At 40.8% G+C, this 22,252-nt stretch overlaps 1 protein-coding gene across 1 annotated transcript; it reads left to right on the top strand.

Moving 5' to 3' along the window:
- The first annotated feature begins 11,237 nt into the window (after nt 1-11,237).
- LOC120301678 (olfactory receptor 14A16-like) lies at nt 11,238-20,403 on the top strand. The gene is made up of 2 exons (XM_039329204.1): nt 11,238-11,640; nt 18,741-20,403. The coding sequence occupies exon 2, from the start codon at nt 18,757-18,759 to the stop codon at nt 19,714-19,716; it is 960 nt and encodes a 319-aa protein (XP_039185138.1). The 5' UTR covers nt 11,238-11,640; nt 18,741-18,756; the 3' UTR covers nt 19,717-20,403.
- Nucleotides 20,404-22,252: the final 1,849 nt, after the last annotated feature.

Here is a 22,252-nt window from a genome sequence, read left to right as displayed (position 1 = left end):
AATATTTGGTCATGGAATCTATATTTTGCTATCACTTTCTTTCTTATGTATGGTTTTCTTGAAATCAGGCTCAGAATGCTCTTAGAAATGTCCTTTACTGGTGTGAGTTTTTGTGTAGAGCTGGAGTGATTTATCCTAGGTGAAATTTATTAAGGCCAGGGTAACAGATGATAACAAATATTTCCCCTTTGAAGTTGTGGATGAGACAATGGGATTTTTTTACTCTGCATTTATCACACTTGTGCACTCTGGTTTTGCTGGTTAATAACTGCTCCACCCAAGGTTGCTGTCAGCAAGCAAATGCAGGTCTCCAACTCTTAATAGTGAACATGATATATGAATAAACATTGCAGGTAGCACAACAATCTGATGTTTATTGTTGTTGTCCACCTAGCATTTATTGTGTCTATTTCTCAAGCTCTAACATAATACGCACAGTAGAAAAAGGCTGAAGTAACATATGCCATTGTAGAATCATTCTGCATGTAAACAAAGACAGAAGGCCTGAAATGCGAACAATTGAACCTCATTGAAGCTGGTATTTACCAGAGATAGTAAATGTTACAGTTAAAAATCTGTTAACCATCATCACAAACTGTTATGTCCCGAGCCTTGCAAACGGCTCGGGCGTTTGCAGGCAGTCCCGGGCAGGTGCAAAGCTGCCCGGGACCAGACAGGCTGTCGCCAGCGCCGTGCGCATGCGCGGGTGCTGGCGCGGGAAAAGTAACCCATTTACCCGGGAGTTGCCTATATAAGAGGCTGCGAGGCATTTGGGACGAGGCTGAAGCCATCTTCCTGTAAGCTGAACGCTGAATAAATGAAACTGAGAACTCCAGCTGCTTCTCGTGTCTGTTTTCCCGCCACGGACTCAACACTGGCGACGAAGGTGGGATGCCTTGCACTACCTGGAAAGGAAGAAGTGTAAGCTTACCCAAGGAGTCCTGAGCGGCGAAAGTGGAACGGCGTCGACTCGGCAGCTGCCCGCCAATCCGGTGCGCATTCGGGGGTAGGCTGGCTGATAGACCCGTCTCCTGAAGATCCGAAGATGGCGAAAATCGAAGGCTTTCGGAATTCGACGTCTCACATCCAGAGCGGTGGGAGTCCTACGTATCCAGAATGGAGAACTACTTCAAGGCAAACCAAGTGAGGGAAGATAGCTTGAAGGCGGCCACCCTGCTTTGCGTTTGCGGCCAAGACGTCTTCGAAATCGCAGAAAACCTTGCAGCACCTGTCCCAGTAGAGTCTGTAAGCTACGCAGACCTGAAGAAGCTGCTGAAAGAGCATTTCCACCCCAAGGTGTCCGTTATCTCATGGCGCCACACCTTCGAACAAAGGGATCAACGGCCCGGTGAGTCAGCCAAGGAATACATCGCCGCGTTACGGAAGGCCGCCAAGCCCTGCGAGTTCAAGGACCTCGAGGAACGACTGAGGGACCGATTCGTGTGCGGGTTAAGGCATCGTGAGCTACAACAGAGACTTTTCGCAAAGGAAGAATTATCCTTCCAAGACGCCTTAAGGGAAGTCACCACAGAAGAAGCAGCAGGCGGCGCCGTCAAAAACATGCGGCCGATCAGAAACAGTGCAGAGGGTGCGTCCGTGCACCAGGAAGACGTCCGACGAAACTCCGAGGAGGATCCGGACGAGGAAGTCGACCGTCTACACCCCGCGAAGGAAGAGAACCAGAAGGGAAGCTCTTCGGCTCCGCTCAAGTGCATCGGCTGTGGAGGTCGCCACAGGAGAACCGACTGGAAGTTCCGCTCCGCTACCTGCCGGGCATGCGGTAAACAAGGGCACATTGCAGCTGTGTGCCTGGGCCGACGAAAGGCACAACCCCAAGAAGAACGCCTGAAGGGTACCAGATTCCCCAGCCAGAATAGGGTAGGTTTTTGCGCTTCGCGAAGAAGCATCTGTAGAACAGGCACACACAAGCCCATGAAGAAAAAGCTGTCACTCAACGTGAAGCTACAAGGGGTTCCATTATCTATGGAACTAGACACAGGGTCTGCCCTGTCCATCATTTCATTGCATACATTTAGGAAGATTTGTTCCAGAAGTGGGTCTAAGGCCAAGTTAAGGCCTTCTGATATTGTATTAACAGATTTTCAGAACTCAAGAGTGTGTGTTAAGGGGGAGGCCACCCTTAACGTGCAATACAAGAGTTTTGAAGGTCCACTAGACTTATTAGTAGTAGGGGGTGAACGAACGAGTCTCATAGGACTCGATTGGTTTGAGGCCCTGGGGATACACGTCACAGGACTCAACAGCTTACAAACACTCGACCTACAGGAAGTCTGCAAAGAATTTGCAGATGTTTTCAGCCCCCAGCTGGGCACATTCAAAGGACCACCTGTGTCCTTAAAGCTAGACCCCACTGTCACTCCCATTAGGATTAAAGCAAGAAGGGTCCCTTTTGCTTTAAAAAGTAAGATTGACACTGAATTAGACAAACTAATCCAACAGGGAATCCTAGAACCTGTTGATTCCAGCCCGTGGGAGACCCCCATTGTCACGCCTCTAAAGGCAAATGGGGACATTCGCATTTGTGCTGATTACAAATGCACACTCAATAAGGCATTGCAGCAACATGCCTATCCTGTTCCTGTGGTCAGTCACATCCTGGCCTCTCTCAAGGGGGGGCGTGTTTTTGCAAAGCTTGACCTAGCTCAAGCATATCAACAGCTGCCTGTTGATGATGATGCTGCCATAGCTCAGACCATTGTGACCCACAGGGGAGCCTTTAAAGTAAAAAGGCTACAGTTTGGAGTAAATGTCGCTCCTGGGATTTTCCAAAGCGTAATGGAAAACACACTACGAGGTATACCAGGGGTCTGCCCCTACTTTGACGATGTCTTGATTGCAGGAGACTCCACACACATTCTAGCTGAAAGGCTTAGGGCTGTCCTGTTAAGATTCAGGAAATCAGGCCTCAAGCTCAGAAAAGACAAATGCCAGATTGGGGTGCCTTCTACTGAATTTCTGGGATTCAAAATTGATGCTGCTGGGATTCATCCTGCTGAATCCAAACTAACTGCTATTTTAGATGCACCCAGGCCAAAGTCTAAGGCCGAACTTCAGGCCTTCCTAGGCCTCCTGAATTTCTACAATTCTTTTCTTCCACATAAAGCTAGTGTAGCTGAGCCTCTTCACAGGCTACTAGACAAACAGGCTGTGTGGCTGTGGTCACAAGCGCATGAGGCTTGCTTTAAAGAAGTCAAGGCCTTGCTCACTTCTAACAGTGTTCTTGCACATTTCAACGAGTCTCTCCCTGTGTGCATCGCTTGTGATGCGTCCCCCTACGGGGTTGGAGCTGTCCTGAGTCACCTCAGGTCTGATGGAACTCAGGTTCCTATTGCATACTACTCCAGAACACTGTCTTCTGCCGAGCGCAACTACGCTCAGATAGACAGGGAGGCTCTGGCTGTTGTTGCTGGAATTAAAAAATTCCACGATTTTCTATATGGCAGGCATTTCACGGTCTTCACTGACCATAAGCCTCTGCTGGGACTGTTTACCACACGTAAGCAGACTCCCCACATCATTTCCCCTAGAATGCTTAGGTGGTCTATTTTCTTGTCTGCATATGATTTTTCATTACTCCACAAGCCTGGGAAAGAAATGGGCCATGCTGATGGCCTCAGTAGATTGCCTCTGCCAGTAGTAGAAGCTGACCCCGCGCCAGCTGTCAACATTCTATCAATCCAAGCCTTGCCCGAGCTCCCTCTTAGTGCCAGGTGATGTTACCGCTGAAACAGGTACAGATCACACACTTTCACGTGTCCGCTCCTGGGTCCTGTCCGGGTGGCCTGAGCACTGCCCTAGTCCTGAGTTTCAGAGTTTCTGGTCCAAAAGGAATGAACTGTCCCTTTCTCAGGGTTGTCTGCTTTGGGGAAACAGAGTTGTCATTCCCACCTCAATGAGGACTAGGGTCTTAGAATCCCTCCACGAGGGTCATCCTGGCATTGTTCGTATGAAGGCTCTTGCACGAAGCCACTTGTGGTGGCCTGGTTTAGATAAAGATATTGAGGCTAAGGTACACGCATGCCACCTGTGCCAACGATCTCGCCCAGAGATGCCCCAAGCTCCTGTGCATAGATGGGAGGAAACACAGTCCCCATGGTCTAGGGTGCACATTGACTACGCTGGGCCCTTTCAGGGCCAGTTCTTCTTGGTCCTTGTTGACAGCCATTCAAAATGGCTTGAGGTTGTGCCTGTCTCATCCACCACCACTGCAAAGACTATTCAGGTACTGAGGGGGATTTTTGCTGCACACGGGCTGCCAGATGTCATTGTGTCCGACAACGGCCCTCAATTCACCTCCTCCGAATTCCAAGCTTTCTTACAGGCTAACCTGATTCGTCATGCCACATCTGCACCTTTTCACCCGTCCACCAACGGTATGGCTGAAAGTATGGTGCGCATCGCAAAGGACGCCTTGAAGAGACTCACCTACGGGGACTGGCATCACAGGTTGGCTGACTTTCTCCTTTCTTATCGCACCACACCGTCCACTTCTACAGGGAGAAGTCCAGCTGAACTTCGTTGGGGGCGCCAACTTACTCCTAGACTTGACCGGTTGCATCCGGACAGACTGCCTTCATCTACCTCACATCCTAGGGCACCTAGACAACTACTTGTGGGTGCCCCGGTTTGGGCTCTCAATTACGGGCCTGGTCATACATGGGTCCCCGCTTCTGTGTCCAGGATCACAGGTCCTCTCTCCTACGAGGTTGCCCTGGACAACGGTCGTGTCCTGCGTCGGCACATCGACCAACTTCGCTCTAGGCGAGACTTTTCTGCTGAGACTCCTGGGTCTTTTCCAGGGGGGGGAGGGGGACCCTTTGGAGCAAAGGGAAGGGCAAGAGCTACTGCCCAGCTCCACTGAGGGAGCCACAAACGGCTCGTCCCAAGGTTCTGCAAGTGCTCCGAAAAGAAAGTCATGGAGCTTACCCACACACCAGGCACTCACGCCTACTCCAGCCAGGGAGTCACCCCGGGGGCATACTCACTTTCCACACACATCACACAGCACTCCAGCAACGGAGGATACCCGGGGGCATCCCAACAAATCATTCCCCGCAAGAGAACTGGCACACAAGTCCCAAGGTTGGCCTGACCTTACCCCAAATCCTACAGGGGGTCAAACATACACAGAGTTAGTCGAGGAACCAAGTCCCGACTACAACAACCCTAGCACGAATCAGGGAACACCTGAGTTTTGGGAAAGTACAGAAACCCACACGAGCCCGAACACAGAATGGGGTTCAGGGAATGGACAGACTCCTGACAGGTCTTGGACTGACCTAGGAGGTTCTACAGAGACGCCCAGCAGCGGCTATCACTTCAAGGGGCCTGAGGGTCTACAGCTAGGTAGGTCAACCAGGTCACAAAGTAACAGAAGCCCTGGCCTGACGAGCCCGGTGGGCAAGCAAGCAGGCCAGGCATCGGGGCACAGTCCTTGGAAGACACCAGGGCACAATAGAGAGAACAGGCTCACGCCTCCCTCCAGTCAGGGGACTTATGCCAGTAATCCAGAGCTAAGAAGGTCACAGAGAGCAAAGAAATCTCCCAAGTACCTAGAAGACTACATAACATTGCTGGCAAAGCAAAAGCCAGTAAACAGTGGGAACATTGGGGAGCAAAATGTCGTATAAAATAAATGTTGTATGTTGGTAGTAGTTTTAGCCCGGGGGAAAGGGGTGTTATGTCCCGAGCCTTTGCAAACGGCTCGGGCGTTTGCAGGCAGTCCCGGGCAGGTGCAAAGCTGCCCGGGACCAGACAGGCTGTCGCCAGCGCCGTGCGCATGCGTGGGTGCTGGCGCGGGAAAAGTAACCCATTTACCCGGGAGTTGCCTATATAAGAGGCTGCGAGGCGTTTGGACGAGGCTGAAGCCATCTTCCTGTAAGCTGAACGCTGAATAAATGGAACTGAGAACTCCAGCTGCTTCTCGTGTCTGTTTTCCCACCACGGACTCAACACAAACCATGCACAATCTTGCTGAACCTGTGTGCTTATGGATATTTTGACTCTCTTCTCTGAGGACTCCCTTCTTTAGCCTTGGATGGAGTTTCATGTCTCAACTCAAGACTGGTGCACAAACTGGTAGGTGCCTTCAACTCATAGCTCCTGCTCAAGAGTAGATGGCAGCAATCGCCAAGAGGGTCTGTGCAGAAAATTATCTAATGAACTACTAGTTACCTGATGACTGGACTACTGGACTATGCAATATATGAAGCTGCCGTTGAAGAAATCTTATAAGCTACAACTGGCCCTGAATATGTCAGTGCAGATTGTGATGGACATGTCTCATTCTGTCTACGTGAAGTCACTGTATTCAAGCTACAATGGCTACCAGTTTGTGTTCAACATGCAGTTCATGATTCTGGTTATCACCAATTAAGACCTTCATACATAAAGCTATCTACTTGTAGGATTGCCTATTTCCAAAAAATTCTGCTTATCTGCTGACATCAGACAAAGTAAGCACATATCAGGTCCTTTTGATACAACAATGTCATCTATTGGGAGCAAAGACATGAGCCTTCTAAATTACAGCTCCTGCCTTCTGGAATAGTTTTCCCCCAGAATTCTATATAGTTCTAGTTGATAATATTCAAGAAATTATTGAAAATGTGATTATTCTCCCAGGCCTTCAGCAAGACTAGCAGTTGAGCTACTACAGACCGTTTTATTATTTTGGAGAGTTTGCCATAAGGATGCTAATGATCCATTCATTTTCTATTTTTTTTAATTGGTCTTTTCAATATAAGCCACTCAGAGTCATTTGGGATCTTGTCTCTAAATTATATTAAATGAATGCTTTTCTCTTATGCTCCTCTGAAAGAGAACAACTAGAGTATTCTCTTATATTCATAGCTATTGTCACAAGAAAGGATGGAGGCCATGGCCAAAGAATTATTTCAGCTTTGACTACTCACAATCTTACTTGGAGTTGGAACATCTGACAATTCATGTTTTCACCAGGTTAGACTAATGAAATGTGCTGCACATTGGGATATCTTTGAACAGTATTTGAAAAATACAGCTGCAGAAAAAAGCAGCTGCCCAAATGCTGCATTTACTCTATATATTTCATTCATTTATTTGGTCAATTTATATTCAGTAGTTGTCTTTTTAACATATGACTTATGGTAATGTAAAAATCATAAAATATCAAAAATATGGCAATAAATGAACAATTATACCAGAAGCAATTCAACAGAAAAGCAAACTATCTGGAGAAGTTTCGAAGTGCCCTTATAGGGTTCTGACTGTCTATGGGTAGAAGCAAATCTTTGAGGATTTACAAAATATAGAAAATCTAGATTTAACTTTGAAGATTACTTAGAAAGTGCAGTTGGTAAAGAAGGTAAACAGAGTGATTATAGCTGTAAACCTATAGTGTGGTGAGCTGATTTCTGATAGGTTTCAGGATTCAAAGCAAAATAGTGGTTTTAAATGTGAAGAACATATATGGTTGGCTTCTAGGTATCTAGGTATCTAAAGAATAATATCTTCACATAGGCATTCAATCATTTCTTTAGTATACTTGTCCTGACTGGTACTTTTGAGAATCCCTCTATGACAGTGATGGCAAACCTTTTAGAGACTGAGTGCCCAAACTGCAACCCAAAACCCACTTATGCATTGTCGAGTGCTGGGTGGGTGTGGCCCATTGGGTGGATGTGGCCCATAGGGTGGGCATGGCCCATTGGGTGGGCGTGGCTGCAGTGGTAATGGCAGAATGGGTGGGACTAAAAAGTTCAATCAGTCAATTCCAACTATGCAAGATCTTTTTTTTCCTACGAGAAGTTGAAATTGGCTGATTGAACCTTTGGGGTTTTTTGCACATGGTGGCGGAGGCCTAAAGCGAAAAGGTTTTATAAAACCCAGCTGAAGGCCTAGGACTGGGGTGACAGCGCATGTGCCCACAGAGAGGGCTCTGAGTGCCACCTCTGGCACCCATGCCATAGGTTCGCCACCACTGATCTATGAGAAAGGTGGAGAATTATAGGTAATGTTTCTCAGAATCAGCTAATCTCTTGCAGAATAACTTTCACATGGAGGTCTGATTGGCATCAGCTTGGTATTTTTAGATACATACACTGTTTGTATTTATCTAATTTTATTATTTCTTATTTTGCTTTTAAGTTATCTTATGTTAGGATGTTTAATATTTTATTATTGCCAAATCCTGTGAGTCTCAGTTTGGATATTTTTTGTTTGTTTGTTTAACAAATAAATAAACTGGCTATCTCTTGGAATACCCCTTTCTTAAATTCAAATGTTTTTTTTAAAATTCATAAATATGCTTTGGCCAATTAAATATCCACAAAATGATAAAACTATAGATTTAGGCTAGTGAGTCCTGTTCAACACAGAAAAACATATTAGATTACTTGCAGATATTATCCAATTTATATGATTTTGAGTCAGTCCCTGAAAAACTGCAGATTATTTTTTATCTAAAATAATGGGGCTATGTAAACATTTAGTCTATTTAAGAGGCATAGCTTTTCATCTTAATTTTAAGGCAGGCTTATTAGTCAATTTTCTTATTTTCTTTAATCAATTAATCATTATAAATCTTCAGTTTAATCATAAGCAATATATTACTGGAGTTCTCTCTTCATTTATGTAGCATCAACCTGAGGATACCATGTATATATTTTATATCCCAGCAATTGACATATGTATTGGTATGTAGAAAAAAAAATCATCAGATCCAGTCAAAGCCGAGAATAAACAAAATGGAGACTGCTTAGCAACAAAGATTCTGTTTATTGAAGAACAGAACCAACAGCATGAGGTTTTGAGAAAGTTGACAAAATGGAGTTGGGATAGGTGGGCTTTTATATCTTCTTTGGACTTTATGTTTGAGGTTCTTCCTGTTCCTGTGGTTTTGTATTTGAGGTTCTTCCTGTTCCTGTGGTTTGTACTTTGACCTGAGCTTGAGAGTGCCTTTTTGGTATTCTAATGGTGGTGGGTCAATCCTATTATGTCTTAAAAGTCATGTGCTGCTTCTCTGGGGGCAGAAAAGCCTTTTAAGATTTTTTCCCCTCCATTATTCCTTTGGGGAAATATAATCTGCCTTTTTTAATACACCTCCCCCCCAATATTTCCTTGTCTAGGAGGATGGGTGGGTGCTGATTTCCAACAAGTAGATATCTCTCATAAGGCAGATAGCATGAGAGTGACATCACAATGGGTAATGTTTTGTATCCATGTAGACTGAATCACTACAAAATGTACAGACAGGTCAGGTTTAGGCAGCACTTCAGGGACCCAAATGAATAAGCCAAGTATAAGACTGAATGTTTGAATGATGTTGTGGTTCTACTGGATAATCAGAATGTTGATAAGACCCTGATTATTATACGTTTCCATAGTTTGAAGTTTTGCATTTCCACTTAATTCCTATATTTTAGAAAGCAAATTTCTGAATGAGAATATTGATTTAACAGTTTTCTTATTTTTCCTTACATTTTTGCATTATATCAATTATTTCCACATATGACTTTAATTTAGATTTTATACATAGGAGTTATTGGTAGTCATCATATCATGTCTGCATAGGACAATCTCCTTTGATCAATTAAGAGCCATGGTGGCACAATGGTTAGAATGCATCACTGTAGGTTAATTCTGCTGACTGCTGACCGAAAGTAGTTTGGCGATTCGAGTTTCACCGGCTGAAGCCTTCCATCCATCCAAGGTTATTAAACTGAGGACCCAGATTGTTTGGTGGCAATATGCTGACTCTCTAAACCGCTTAGAGAGGGCTGTAAAGCACTATGAAGTCATATATAAGTGCTATTGCTATCAGTTCAAATGCTTACATCAATTGGCCATCTGATCCAAAGAAGGTTTTCTCATGAGCTGTTTCAAGGATTATCTGGCCATCATTGTGATGAGATATCAATAAAAAAGAAAAGCTTCATGCAGTAGTGGGATTCAGCCAGTTCACACCAGTTCAGTAGAACTGGTAGCTAATTTTTTGTTCCCCAGGCCCAGAATGGACTTCCAGAAGCGGCATTCACACAGAGAACCGGTTGCTCACATATTTGAATCCACCACAGGATTCATGTTATTATGGCAATTGTGGAATGATGATAGAAATCACTGTTTGTGAAAACCAATGGAAGTCTCAGAATTAAAGCTGAAATTAAGAGATACGATCCAGGGATCAATATAAGCATATATAACTAACTACCATGATGCAAAAATAATAAAACATATTTTGTGATGTGTTGATGGAGGTTCTTTCTTTTCATACTTGTATTTCAAAATCACATATAAGTATATGAAGGATGGCATCTGCACATATTTTGCTATATGCTATATGCTATATACCCTTTATACTTCTGTGGATGCCTACAGGATATTAGATTTGGGGTCCTTATTTCACTGATGGAGTCTGACATGGCCAATAACTGAACGTATTTGTACAACCATAGGTCTTTATTCAAATTGCCTTTAATAGTGAAAATCAATTGTGATGTAATCTTCACCTTAAGGCAGTGGTTCTCAACTTTTTTAATGCCGTGACCCCCAAGCAGTCGTAAGTCGAGGACTACTCAACCGGTCGTAAGTCGAGGACTACTCAACTGGTGCAGCACCGTTTGCAGAATGGGACTTTTGGCGGGCTCAGCAGGACAGAGACAGCCTGGACAATTCCTATTGGCTTTTGAAAGCCAATAGAATTAGACTCTATTCAAGAGAGTCTATTCTATTGGCTTTCAAAAGCCAATAGAATAAAAGGGAGTAGCACAGCTAAGGAAAATGGGGAAAAAATGGCGGACTGCGTTGTTTGGCGACCCCCGTGAAATGGTCGTTCGACCCCAAATGGGGTCCCGACCCACAGGTTGAGAACCACTGCTGTAAGGAATAGTTGGGATAGATACAGTGGTCTTTAAGGGACAGTTGTTTTAGTTCATGACATAATTTAGAAAACTAAACGTAGTGATTGGAAACATCAGACATTATATGAATCCTTAATTACAGAAAGAGAAACTTTCACTATTCATTATTTGCTAAAATAATATTACTCTCAGTAATATTTTGTAACTCTACTATACATTCCTCTTGTTGAAAGTAAACACTATGTCCTTGCAGTGTCCTGGGGAATAGTATATGCCACCACTAAAGTTGTCATTGTGCAATCATTCCTTTGTGTATAGAAGTCTTCAATGCTGTGTCCATGTTCCTTATGAGACTAGTTAGTAAATGTTGAGGAGAAAGTCATGTCTGAATCTCACCAAATCTGCAGCCTGTAACTGCTGGATTACAAGAACAGTAGCTGTAGAATAAGAGTTCAAAAATATGTCAGTGAGGAAGTTTTTTTCTTTCCCCTTTTTCTTTTAAATTTAAGTTTATTTTTGAATAAGAATAATAATCTCTGGATTCTAATTAAGGATTCATTTCCATTATATAATACTCATATTAATTGGTAACCAGTGCTAGCTTTTTCTCCATCAATCTGCATCATGCACTTATGTTTGAGCTAGAGGTGTGCTGTAAGTCTTCACAAAAAGATTTTGAGAGATTGTGAAAGAAATATGAACAAACAAAAGGAAAAAGTGGGCACAGAGTGGCTTCTACGATTGTTTTCATTATCAGTTTAAAAGGATTAATGCGAAAAAAGTAAGTTTTTAAAATTTAAAATTTATAAAGGTTATTCAAGAAAGATTCAACAAGGCAATGTGTCTTCTTATGAGTTTTAACAAATGGGTTTTGTTGTTGTATTCATAGTTTTGATAAAAATAGATTAAAGTCTGAAAGGAGAAATGTAACATGTTCAATGAAACAACTGAAGTACTAGCTTTGTGCTAATCAACAGATATTGAACTTCCTTTTGACACTTCAACATCCATGAATATATCTCATGGCTGCAGATAAAATCTCTATAATAGTAGAAGAAAGGGTTATCTCTATAATTTCAAAGATTGGTAAAATCAATATTCTCTGCTGATATGAAAACAAATCAAATGCTCTTCCAACCTTTGATAATCATAACCACATTATATTCTTCTTCTGTGAAACTTCTTCTTTCTTCTTTAATAAAAGGAAGCTGGTATGAAGAACTGTCTTTTCAGTTCAAGATATGGCCTTTATGACACAGGAGATATATTACCATTAATATAAAATGGTTGGTGTATATGTGGGATTTTGTCATCACAAAAAACACTTATATGGCCTTTGTTTTCCAAAAGTTAAAACTTCAGAGAAATGCCAAAAATAACAGGTCCCATTGCCCCTCCATTATACGTAAATAATCTAAATAGGCTTGCAATCCAGCCTGAGGTATTTCATATCTTTCGGATGTCCTGCAGTTGAAAATTTTACACTGCACAATAACAAATTATGTTTGTAATGACTCTGCATATTACAAGAAAGCCAATTTGTATCTGGCCTCCAGGTTTAAACAAGATTGGAATTATATGATTAATAAGATGATAATCCATTGTAATATATTACATTTTTCTCCTATATAATTGGTTCCTTAATAAAAGATGTCACTATTGAAGATCTAACATAATAATAATAATAATAATAATAATAATAATAATAATAATAATAATAATAATAATAATAATAACAACAATAATAAGTTGGAAGGGACCTGGAGGTCATCTAGTCCAACATCCTGTTCAGGCAGGAAACCCTATTCCATTTCAGACAAATGGCTGTCCAGTCTCTTCTTAAAAACTTCCAGTATTGGAGCATTCACTGCTTCTGGAGGCAGGTTGTTCCACTAGTTAATTGTTCTAACTGTCAGGAAGTTTCTCCTTAGTTCTAGGTTGCTTCTCTCCTTGATTAGTTTCCACCCATTGCTTCTTGTCCTGCCTTCAGGAGCTTTGGAAAATAGCTTGACTTCCTATTCTTTGTGGCAGCCCCTGAGATATTGGAACACTGCTATCATGTTCTCTTCATTAAACTAGACATACCCAATTCCAGCAACCGTTCCTTATATGTTTTAGCCTCCAGTCCCTAATCATCTTTGTTGCTCTCCTCTGTACCCTTTCTAGAGTCTCAACATCTTTTTTATATCGTGGTGACCAAAACTGGATGCAGTATTCCAAGTGTGGCCTTACCAAGGCATTGTAAAGTGGTATTAATACTTCACGTGATCTTGATTCTATCCCTCTGTTAATGCAGCCAAGCACTGTGTTTTGGGCAGCTGCAGCACACTGCTGGCTCATCTTTAAGTGATTGTCCACTAGGACTCCGAGATCCCTCTCACAGTTACTACTATTGAGCAAGGTACCCCCTATACTATACCTGTACATTTGGTTTTTCTTGCCTAAATGTAGAACCTTACTTTTTTCACCATTGAATTTAATTTTGTTAGATAGCACTCAATATTCAAGTCTGTCCAGATCCTTCTGTATCTTAAGCCTGTCTTCTGGAGTGTTGGCTATTCCTGCCAGCTTGGTGTTATCTGCAAATTTGATGAGTTCCCCATCTATCCCCTCGTCCAAATCGTTGTTGAAGATGTTGGAGAGCACTGGGCCCAGAACAGAGCACTGGGGCACCCCACTACACACTTCTCTCCATGTAGATGTGTTTCCATTGAGGACCATACACTGAGCATGGCCAGTCAGCCAGCTACGGATTCATCTGGTGGTGATACTGTCTAACCCACATTTTTCTATCTTATCAAGTAGTAGGTTATGATCTACTTTATCAAATGCCTTACTGAAGTCCAAGTAAATTATACCCACAGCATTCCTCTGGTCCACTAATTTTGTCACTTGGTCAAAGAATGCAATAAGATTTGTCTGGCATGATCTGTTTTTGACAAACCCATGTTGGCTTTTCGTAATGACTTTCTTTGCCTCTAGGTGTTCACTGATTCATTGTTTGATTATCTTTTCCAGAATCTTCCCAGGTATTGAGGTCAGGCTGATAGGTCTGTAATTTCCTGGATCCATTTTTTTTCTCCTTTTTTGAAGATGGGAATTACATCAGCTCTTTTCCAGTCCTCTGGTAGTTTCCCAATGCTCCCTGAAATCATTGAAAAATATAGTTCAGTGGTTCTGAGATCACATCTGTCAGTTCCTTAGGAACCTTGGGATGTAATCCATCTGGTCCTAGTGATTTGAACTCATCTAGGTACCATTTTCTTGCCTATCTTAACTTGTGCTTCTATATTGGTTTTTTTTGGCACTATTTTTGATAGGTTGGTCTGTTTTTTCCCTTTGTGTAAAGACAGATGCAAAAAATGAGTTAAATAGTTCTGCTTTCTCCCTGTTGCTTGTCACCTTCTTGCCACTTTCCTCCACTATTGGACCAATCATCTCCTTCACTTTTTTCTTCACATGTTGTAAGAAGCTTTTTTTGTTATTTTTGACTTTGGTTGCAAGCCTTAGTTCATTTTGAGCCTTAGCTTTCCTCACTTCATCTTTGCAGGCTCGGGCTATTTGCTGATATTCTGACTTAGTTATGTGCCCCTCTTTCCACTTTTTATATTTGTTTTTCAATTTGTCAGAGAGTTCTTTATGCAGCCATGCTGGTTTCTTTTTAGAGCTGTTATTTTTCTTCTTTGTTGTTATTGTGCTTGACTAGGCTTTTATTATTTCACTTTTCAAAATTTCCCAAGCTTCTTGAGTTGTTTTCCCCTTGAAGATTCTCATCCATGGAATCCTTCCCAAGCCCCTCTTATTGAAATTAGCTCTCTTAAAGTCCAAGACTCTAGTTTGACTGTGTTCTATTGATTGTGCTTCCATAATGTTGAATTCCAATATTGCATGATCACTTCCTCCCAAGGTTCCTGTGGCTTCAATGCCTTCTATCATTTCAACTCTGTTAGTGAGAATTAGATCCAATATGGCTAATCCCCTAGTTCCCTTCTCTACTTTTTGGGAGACAAAGTTGTCTGCTAGGTTGTCAGGAATCTTTTTGATCTTCCACTTGGTACAGAGTTTGTCTCCCAGTTGATGTCAGGGTAGTTAAAGTCCCCCATTACTATTGTGATGTGCTTCCTACATACCTTAATTAGCTGACTAGCAAAAAGTTCATCTATTTCCTCTGTTTGGTTGGGTGGCCTATAGTATACACCTATGGCAATGTCATTTCTCCCCCTTTTTATATTGACCCAAATGCATTCAAGACAGTTTTCATCATTGTTGTGCTTTATTTCTACAGAGATGTAGTTATTTCTTATATAGAGAGCAACTCCACCTCCTCTTTTATTTGGTATGTTTCTTTTAAATAATTTAAATCCCTCTAGCTATGTGTTCCATTTGTGGGTTTCGTCCCACCATGTTTCCGTAATGGCAACAATATCATATCTGCCCTCAATAACCTGAATTTCTAGTTCACCCTGTTTGCTGTTCATACTCTGTGCATCTGTGTATAGACATTTGAGTCCTTTATGACTGACCCTGTGTTTACTTTCTATATAAACTGTGTGATGCCTGAGTTTCCATATTTTCTTATCACCTATTTGATTAGTGCACTTTGTGTGGCACTTGCTATTAAAAGCTTGATTTTGCTTGACAGCAAGGTTGATATTCTTGTCCACACACACATCTATGTTATATGCACTGATAGCCCTATAATTTTTAGATTGCCAGGGACAGGGATGTTCTGTATCAATTATCTCACCGTCCCCACTGTGAATTTATTGCCGAGTAACTCAGTCCCTTTCTTTGATGGATGCAAACCATCTCTTTTGTACCTATTTTCATTGGACCAGCTACAGATATCGTAACTAATATAACCAAAGCCTTCCCCTTTACATCACTCATTTAGCCACATATTGAATTCTATATGCTGGCCTTTTCCTTTTGTTCCTTATACACTAGTAAAACCTCTGAAAAAGTAAGCCTACAGCCTATTCTGCTAAGTTCCTGCCCTAAGTTCCTGGAAATCATTCTGCACAGAGAGTACAGTACATCTTTTTGGGACAGATCGTTAGTGCCAAGATGTACAATAGCCTGTACATCACAGTCCTTGCTGTCATTCTTGACTATTTTAGAAATACACTTCTTGTCCCTGCTGGCAGCAGCACCTGAAAGACACCTGACCTCTTTCAGAACCTCTGTGTCCTTTCCTAAATTTATATCCCTTATAATTGAATCACCAACCAGAAAGTGGCTTCTCTTTTTGGATGCCTTTCTGTTCTTTCATGACAGATGTATAATAGCTATTCCCACTTCTCCCTGTCAAAAACAAGTTCCTTTTTTAAAAAGAAACAAATTTTATTGGTTTTTAAATTCTTAATACAAAGTGCTCGAGACATACTGTGGTGCTGGGGTAATCAAAAATCCAAAAACAAAACATATATAAATAACTCAATCAGTACATCAAATATTCCCTCTCTATTTCCCTCAAATAGCTTAATATATTTAAAATAGTCTATTTCTAACTTAAATTTCTATTAATCCTAAACCTTTTTTAGAGCTTTATGCAATTACAATACCATAATCAAATTTAACTTTAAATAAGCACATTATCAGTTCAGGTATCCCTTCCAAATATATCCTAATTCTTTAATTTTATCATAAATCTTGTTTATTTCTTCTTCCACTAATATCTCCCAATTAAAATAAAATATTGATCTATCCTATACATATCTAATCCATCCATCAATCAATTTCTTTAAACTGACAAAGTAATATCAACCTTTAATCATTTAAGTCCATTTAACAAGGTTCTGATTTCATCCAATTAATTATCAAACCTAATAGCATCCATCTTATCAAACAAACACATCATCTTATTAAAATAACATTCAATTAATTATTAGTTCAATCCCAATCTAAAACACCTCTTCAGTTTTCTTCATTCTATTACATAATAATTTTCATACAAATAAACCTATTATTCGAAAAACTACATTCTTACTCTATTTAATGTATATATTCTAATAATCACCCATTTTTCTTACTTCTAACTCAAGAACTTAATCCTTAAATCAATTCATAGTTCTAAAATGCCTTAAATCCAGTATAAATAGTTTTAAGTTTCTCTTTTCAGTCTTATTCTGGGCTTCTTTTTATGCCAAGAAGGTTTCAGCTGATGGGTCTCTCTTTGTTGCTTGTAATACCATTTGAGACAGTAAAAAGCCTCCTGTCCTCTGCATTGGACCTCTATTTCTCTTATCCTTGAAGCCTCACTGCTTTAAAGGTTCAAGTCTCAATCTTAGTTTTTTCTGATTAAAGCCTCGCTGCTTTAAAGGTTCAAATCTCAATCTTTGCTTTTTCTGATCCTCAAAAATATAAATAAAGATGCTTGTAAGGTAAAATAAGTTCCTCTGTATTCTCAACGAAGTCATCTTTTAGTGTATTTTTGTTTGTAGAATAGTCAAATGTAGTCTGAGAATCAATTTTAAGATTTGAAGGAGAGTTTCTGGTTCTTAGTTCTGTGTTAATCTCTTTCATTGTAGCAAATTCCTCTTTAATTTCCCTTAGTTCCTCTTCTGGTATGTTTTGGTTTGTAGAATAATTAGATGTGATCTGAAAGTCAGTTTGAGAGTTTGGGGTAGAGTTGGTTCTTCGTTCTGTAGTAAGTCCTTTCTTTATGGCACATATTTCTTCAGTAGCCTCATAAATCTTTTCCAGTATAAGCTTGCAGTTTAAATGAGAGTAAAATTTCTCCATTTTAAAAGTGATTAAAGAAGATCCTTTCTTTATTCTTTTTAGTAAAAACTGTAGTTAAGCAGTGTCCACCCCCTCAGTTCCCACAGCTGCATCAGCTTATCTTTTCCAGAAATAGTTTGAAGGTCAGGTCCTTCTCTCCAAAGAATAATCCACAGTTACAATATTAACTTTTCCCCACTAGATGTCCTCATTAAATAAAAAATCTTTTCCAGACACTATTTTCCCCTTTTTTTCTATCTTTTAAAGAAAAAAGTGGAGCAAGAAATAAACTTCCAATATAAAATAATAATACAATTCGAAAAAGCATTTATTTTCTGTATCCCCAAATGAATGAAAATAAAATGTAGTCTTTAAAATTTTTTGTTCTCAGCGCCTTCTTCCCACATATACAAAAGCTGCTTTTTCCAGACGGGGAAGTAATTCCAACCAAGCTTTTACAGGCAATAAAAAAACCAAAGAGGGCAAAGAAAGGGGCAAAGAAGGTCTCACCCGGATCCTCCGTAGTGGGTCTAATATGCTTAGGTGTAATTGTGACTTCGGCTGGTGCAGCAGGGTAATCGGCCATCTTGCAGGACAATCTTTGCTCCGTCGGCCCTAAGGAAATAGCTGGAATCATGGGAGAAGCTGCCGCTCTCCCGCAGTCACCAGCAGCCTCCTCCTTGGTGGTCGCCTCTCCAGGGTGACTTTCAACCCACTAAGGGGTCTATTGACAAAGAAAAGCCAGCCAAACTGGAGACGAGTCCCCAGAAATGACCGGCGTCACCGCATACTGGAACCGGAACTCTTGAAAACAAGTTCTTCATCTTGGACCACGACCCCCTGCTTATTTGAGTTATCATCACAAATACTTTTACCTGTCTCCTTAATGTCTCTATTACGGTCAGCAAGGGCACTGTATCTGTTGTGCAGGGACACAGTGAAAGCTTTGTGTTTATAGTTCACAGCTCTCACCCTGCCAGATCCCACGGTTGTCAACACTGCCTTTCTCCTGCAGGATCTTTGTAGTAGAAGTTATATAGCTTTCTGTGTTATAGGAGTGATCATATCAAAATGAAAATGTTAGTTGGAGTGTATAGTTTTGAGAAATAGAATCATTCAATGAAAGATTTGTTAAATTGTTATGTCTTTCTCTCACAGTTAAAATATCAGTAAAATGATGCCAAACATAACCATAATCATGGATTTCTTGCTTATGGGATTTTCTGATCAACGAGAGTTCCAGTTTTTGCACTTTGTGGTCTTCCTCCTGATGTATCTGGCTATCCTGATAGGAAATCTTCTCCTCATTATTTTGGTAGTGATGAACAACCATCTTCAGAAACCAATGTACTTCTTTCTGGTCAATTTAGCAACTGTTGATCTGGGATCCACCTCTGTCACCATTCCCAGATCAATGGCCAGTGCTCTCATGAACACAAGAAAGATATCCTATTCTGAATGTGCAGTGCAAATGTTTTTCTTTGTTTTCTTCCTGTCTTCAGACCTTTTCCTTCTCACTGCTATGGCTTATGACAGATATGTGGCTATCTGCCATCCTTTACATTACATGTCCATGATGCAATGGAGAAGCTGCTTCCAGATGGCAGGGGCTGCATGGATGCTCGGCTTTCTTAATGCTGCCATGCATGCAGGAACCCTTTTTTCATTGCCCTTTTGTTCCAAAGTCATCCATCAGTTCTTCTGTGAAATCCCACATCTCATGAAGATTTCCTGCTTCGATCCGAAATTCAGTGAAATCAGGTTTCTTCTTTTTAGTGCTTTGCTTGGTGTTGTTTCTTTTATTTTAATTATCATGTCCTATGTAAAAATCTTTAAGACAGTACTGAGCATGTCCTTAGTGGCCAGTAGACAAAAGGCCTTCTCTACTTGCATTCCCCATCTCCTTGTTGTCTGTTTATTACTTGGTACAGGTATATTATCCCATTTTATACCAAATTCTGGTTCTTCTTACAATTGGGATGTGGTCCTTGCAGTGATCTACTCTATGATCCCTCCGATGATGAACCCTGTAATCTATAGCATGAAGAATAAGGATATAAAAGCTGCTTTATTGAAGTTGTTTAATCAAAGGATTACAAATCAAATACAAAACTTGCTTAAGTTTAATTCTTAAGCAAATTTTGCTTAACAATTCAAAAATCCCACAAATTTTGTTGTCTTAAAGACTAACATTTTTATTTTCATTTAAACCCTGTGAACTACAATTTACTTATTTGGATGTGTTGGGCATAGTCCATAGAATTATACATATACACTTATATGAAATGGTTGAAAAGCTGGAATTACTTGTAGTAACCTTTAGCAAAATAGAAATTAGATGTAATACCCACCTTGTAACATTAATATACTTATTACACTAGATATTGGGATAAGAATCAAGGCTGCCTGTTTAATCAATGAAAAATATTCTTAACTGTTTTCTTGCTGAAATATTTGGTTTTGGAATCTATATTTTGCTCTCAGTTCCTTTCTTAAGCATAACAATCTGTCAATCAGACTCAGAATGCTCTGAGAAATGTTCTTTACTGTTGTCAGTTTTTGTGTAGATGTGGAGTGATTTATCCCATGTAAAATGTATTGGGGCCAGGGTAATAGTTTGTAGCAAATTCTACTGTAGTGAATATTTGCTCTTGTGATATTGTGGATGAGACAATGAGATTTCTTTACTCTGCATTGTGCACTCTTTTTTGCTGCTTAATAACTGCTTCACCCAATATAACTGTCTGGAAACAAATGTAGATCTCCAACTTCATACTGCAAAGATGTCAAGTTTGGATGTAAGAATATATATTGTGTAGCATAGGGGTGTCAAACTCAATTTCATTGAGGGCTGTATCAGCATTGCAGTTGCCCTCAGGGTGTGTGTGGCCAGGATGGCTGCGGCCTACTGGGTGGGCTTGGATGGAGTGGGTGTGGCCTACTTGGTAGGCATGGCCAGCTCTACATCATTCGCATCAAGGGTGCCTGTGGGGGCCTGGGCAGGAGTGGGACAGATCTGGAAGAAGGGGGTGGGACCAGGGCAAGTGTCAAGGCATGATCCATTTCTTCATTCCTCACAAAGGGTGACACTTCCCCAGTATGCATCCAGGGGGCGGGGCCGACACGGCAGAGGCTGGTTCCTCGTTGTTTCTAGATGGCCTTGTGGAGGTAAGACTGAATGCGTTTCAGCATAGATGGCCACCACAAAATTGTACATTGGCTCCCGGACAGCTGGCCTGGGCCAGGGCCAAGGCAGCGGGGGCCATTCCTTCACTGTTTCCAGGATGGCTTCACGGGCCACATGAAACCACTTCGCGGGCCCCATCCAGCCTCCGGGCCTTGTGTTTGACATGTCTGGTGTAGCACAACAATCTACCTATTATTTATTGCTAGAATAAATAATCTAGAATTTCTTGTATCCATTTTCTAAACCTTAAAAGAATAGTCACATTAGAAGAAGGCATTAATAGTCCTGAAGTAACATATCCCAGTGTAGAATCATTCTGCACCTAAATAAAGACAAACAAACTGAAATAGTGAGCAATTGAAACTCATTGAAGCTGGTATTCTCCAGAGATGGTAATTTATGTTGCAGTTAGCCAACAGCTAACCATCAGTACCCACACAATCTTGCTGAAACTGTATATATTGATAGTTAATTCTCTTCTTTGAGGACTTTCTGTTTTTAGTCTTGGATGGGGTTGCATTTCCCTACTCAAGACTTGTGTTCCACCTGGTAGTCATCTTAAACTCATAGCTTCTGCTTAATAGTAGATGGCAGCAATTTCTAAGAAGACCTTTGCAGAAATTTATTTAATGCACTACTTGTATCTACTCCTGGAACAGGAAGTCCTGCAAGTAGCCATTCATGCCCTGGTCACCTGATGAGTGGACTACTGCACTATACAATATATGAAGCTGCCCATGAAGAAGTCTCAGAAACTACTGCTGGTCCCAAATATGGCAATGCAGGTTGTGATGGACATGTCACATTCTGTCTGTGTGACATCACTGTATTTGAGCTGCACTAGCTACTAATTGTATTCTATGTGCAATTCAAAATTCTGGTTATCACCAATGAAGCCCTTTAAGCCTGTCTATTTATAGAATTGCCTATCCCCAATTGTTTCTGCCTATCAGATGATATCAAAGTGAGCACATCTCAAATCTCTTTGATACAACATTATTATCTATTGGGACCAAAACAGTGAGCCTTTTATGTTACAGCTCATGCCTTCTGGAATAACTTCCCACCAGAATTCCATATAGTTCTAAACTTAGCAGAATAACAAAATAACAGAATACCAGAGTTGGAAGGGACTTGGAGGTCTTCTAGTCCAATTTGCATTCTTGTTATGTTTGAATTTGTTTTTCTCTTCCCTTGTCAGATTACTAAATTTAGATAAAGTTGATATGAATCACCAACTCTTGTTCATTCAGTGGGTTAGAGAACACTTATTAGAATAATAGAGACTGAAGGCAAGCATATATTGCTAATCATCATGATGCAAAAATAGCAAGACATATATTGTCTTTATGAAAGCTCTTTATTTTTGTACTTTGGTTGCACCATCACACATGGCATCTGACAGGAGTTTCATTTGACACATATTTTGTCACATGCACAATTTGAATAATACAGTATATTAGATTTGTTTTCTTTATTTCAA

This window comes from Crotalus tigris, unplaced genomic scaffold (genome assembly GCF_016545835.1).
Source record: "Crotalus tigris isolate CLP2741 ecotype Arizona unplaced genomic scaffold, ASM1654583v1 scf7180000024390.453493, whole genome shotgun sequence".
NCBI lineage: Eukaryota > Metazoa > Chordata > Lepidosauria > Squamata > Viperidae > Crotalus > Crotalus tigris.
Note: the sequence above shows the minus strand (reverse complement) of the source record. Positions and strands in the feature narration are given on the sequence as shown.

Bases quoted from the DNA above. Each gene is read 5' to 3' on its own strand.
- LOC120301678 (XM_039329204.1), top strand. From the start codon at position 18,757: ATGATGCCAAACATAACCATAATCATGGATTTCTTGCTTATGGGATTT.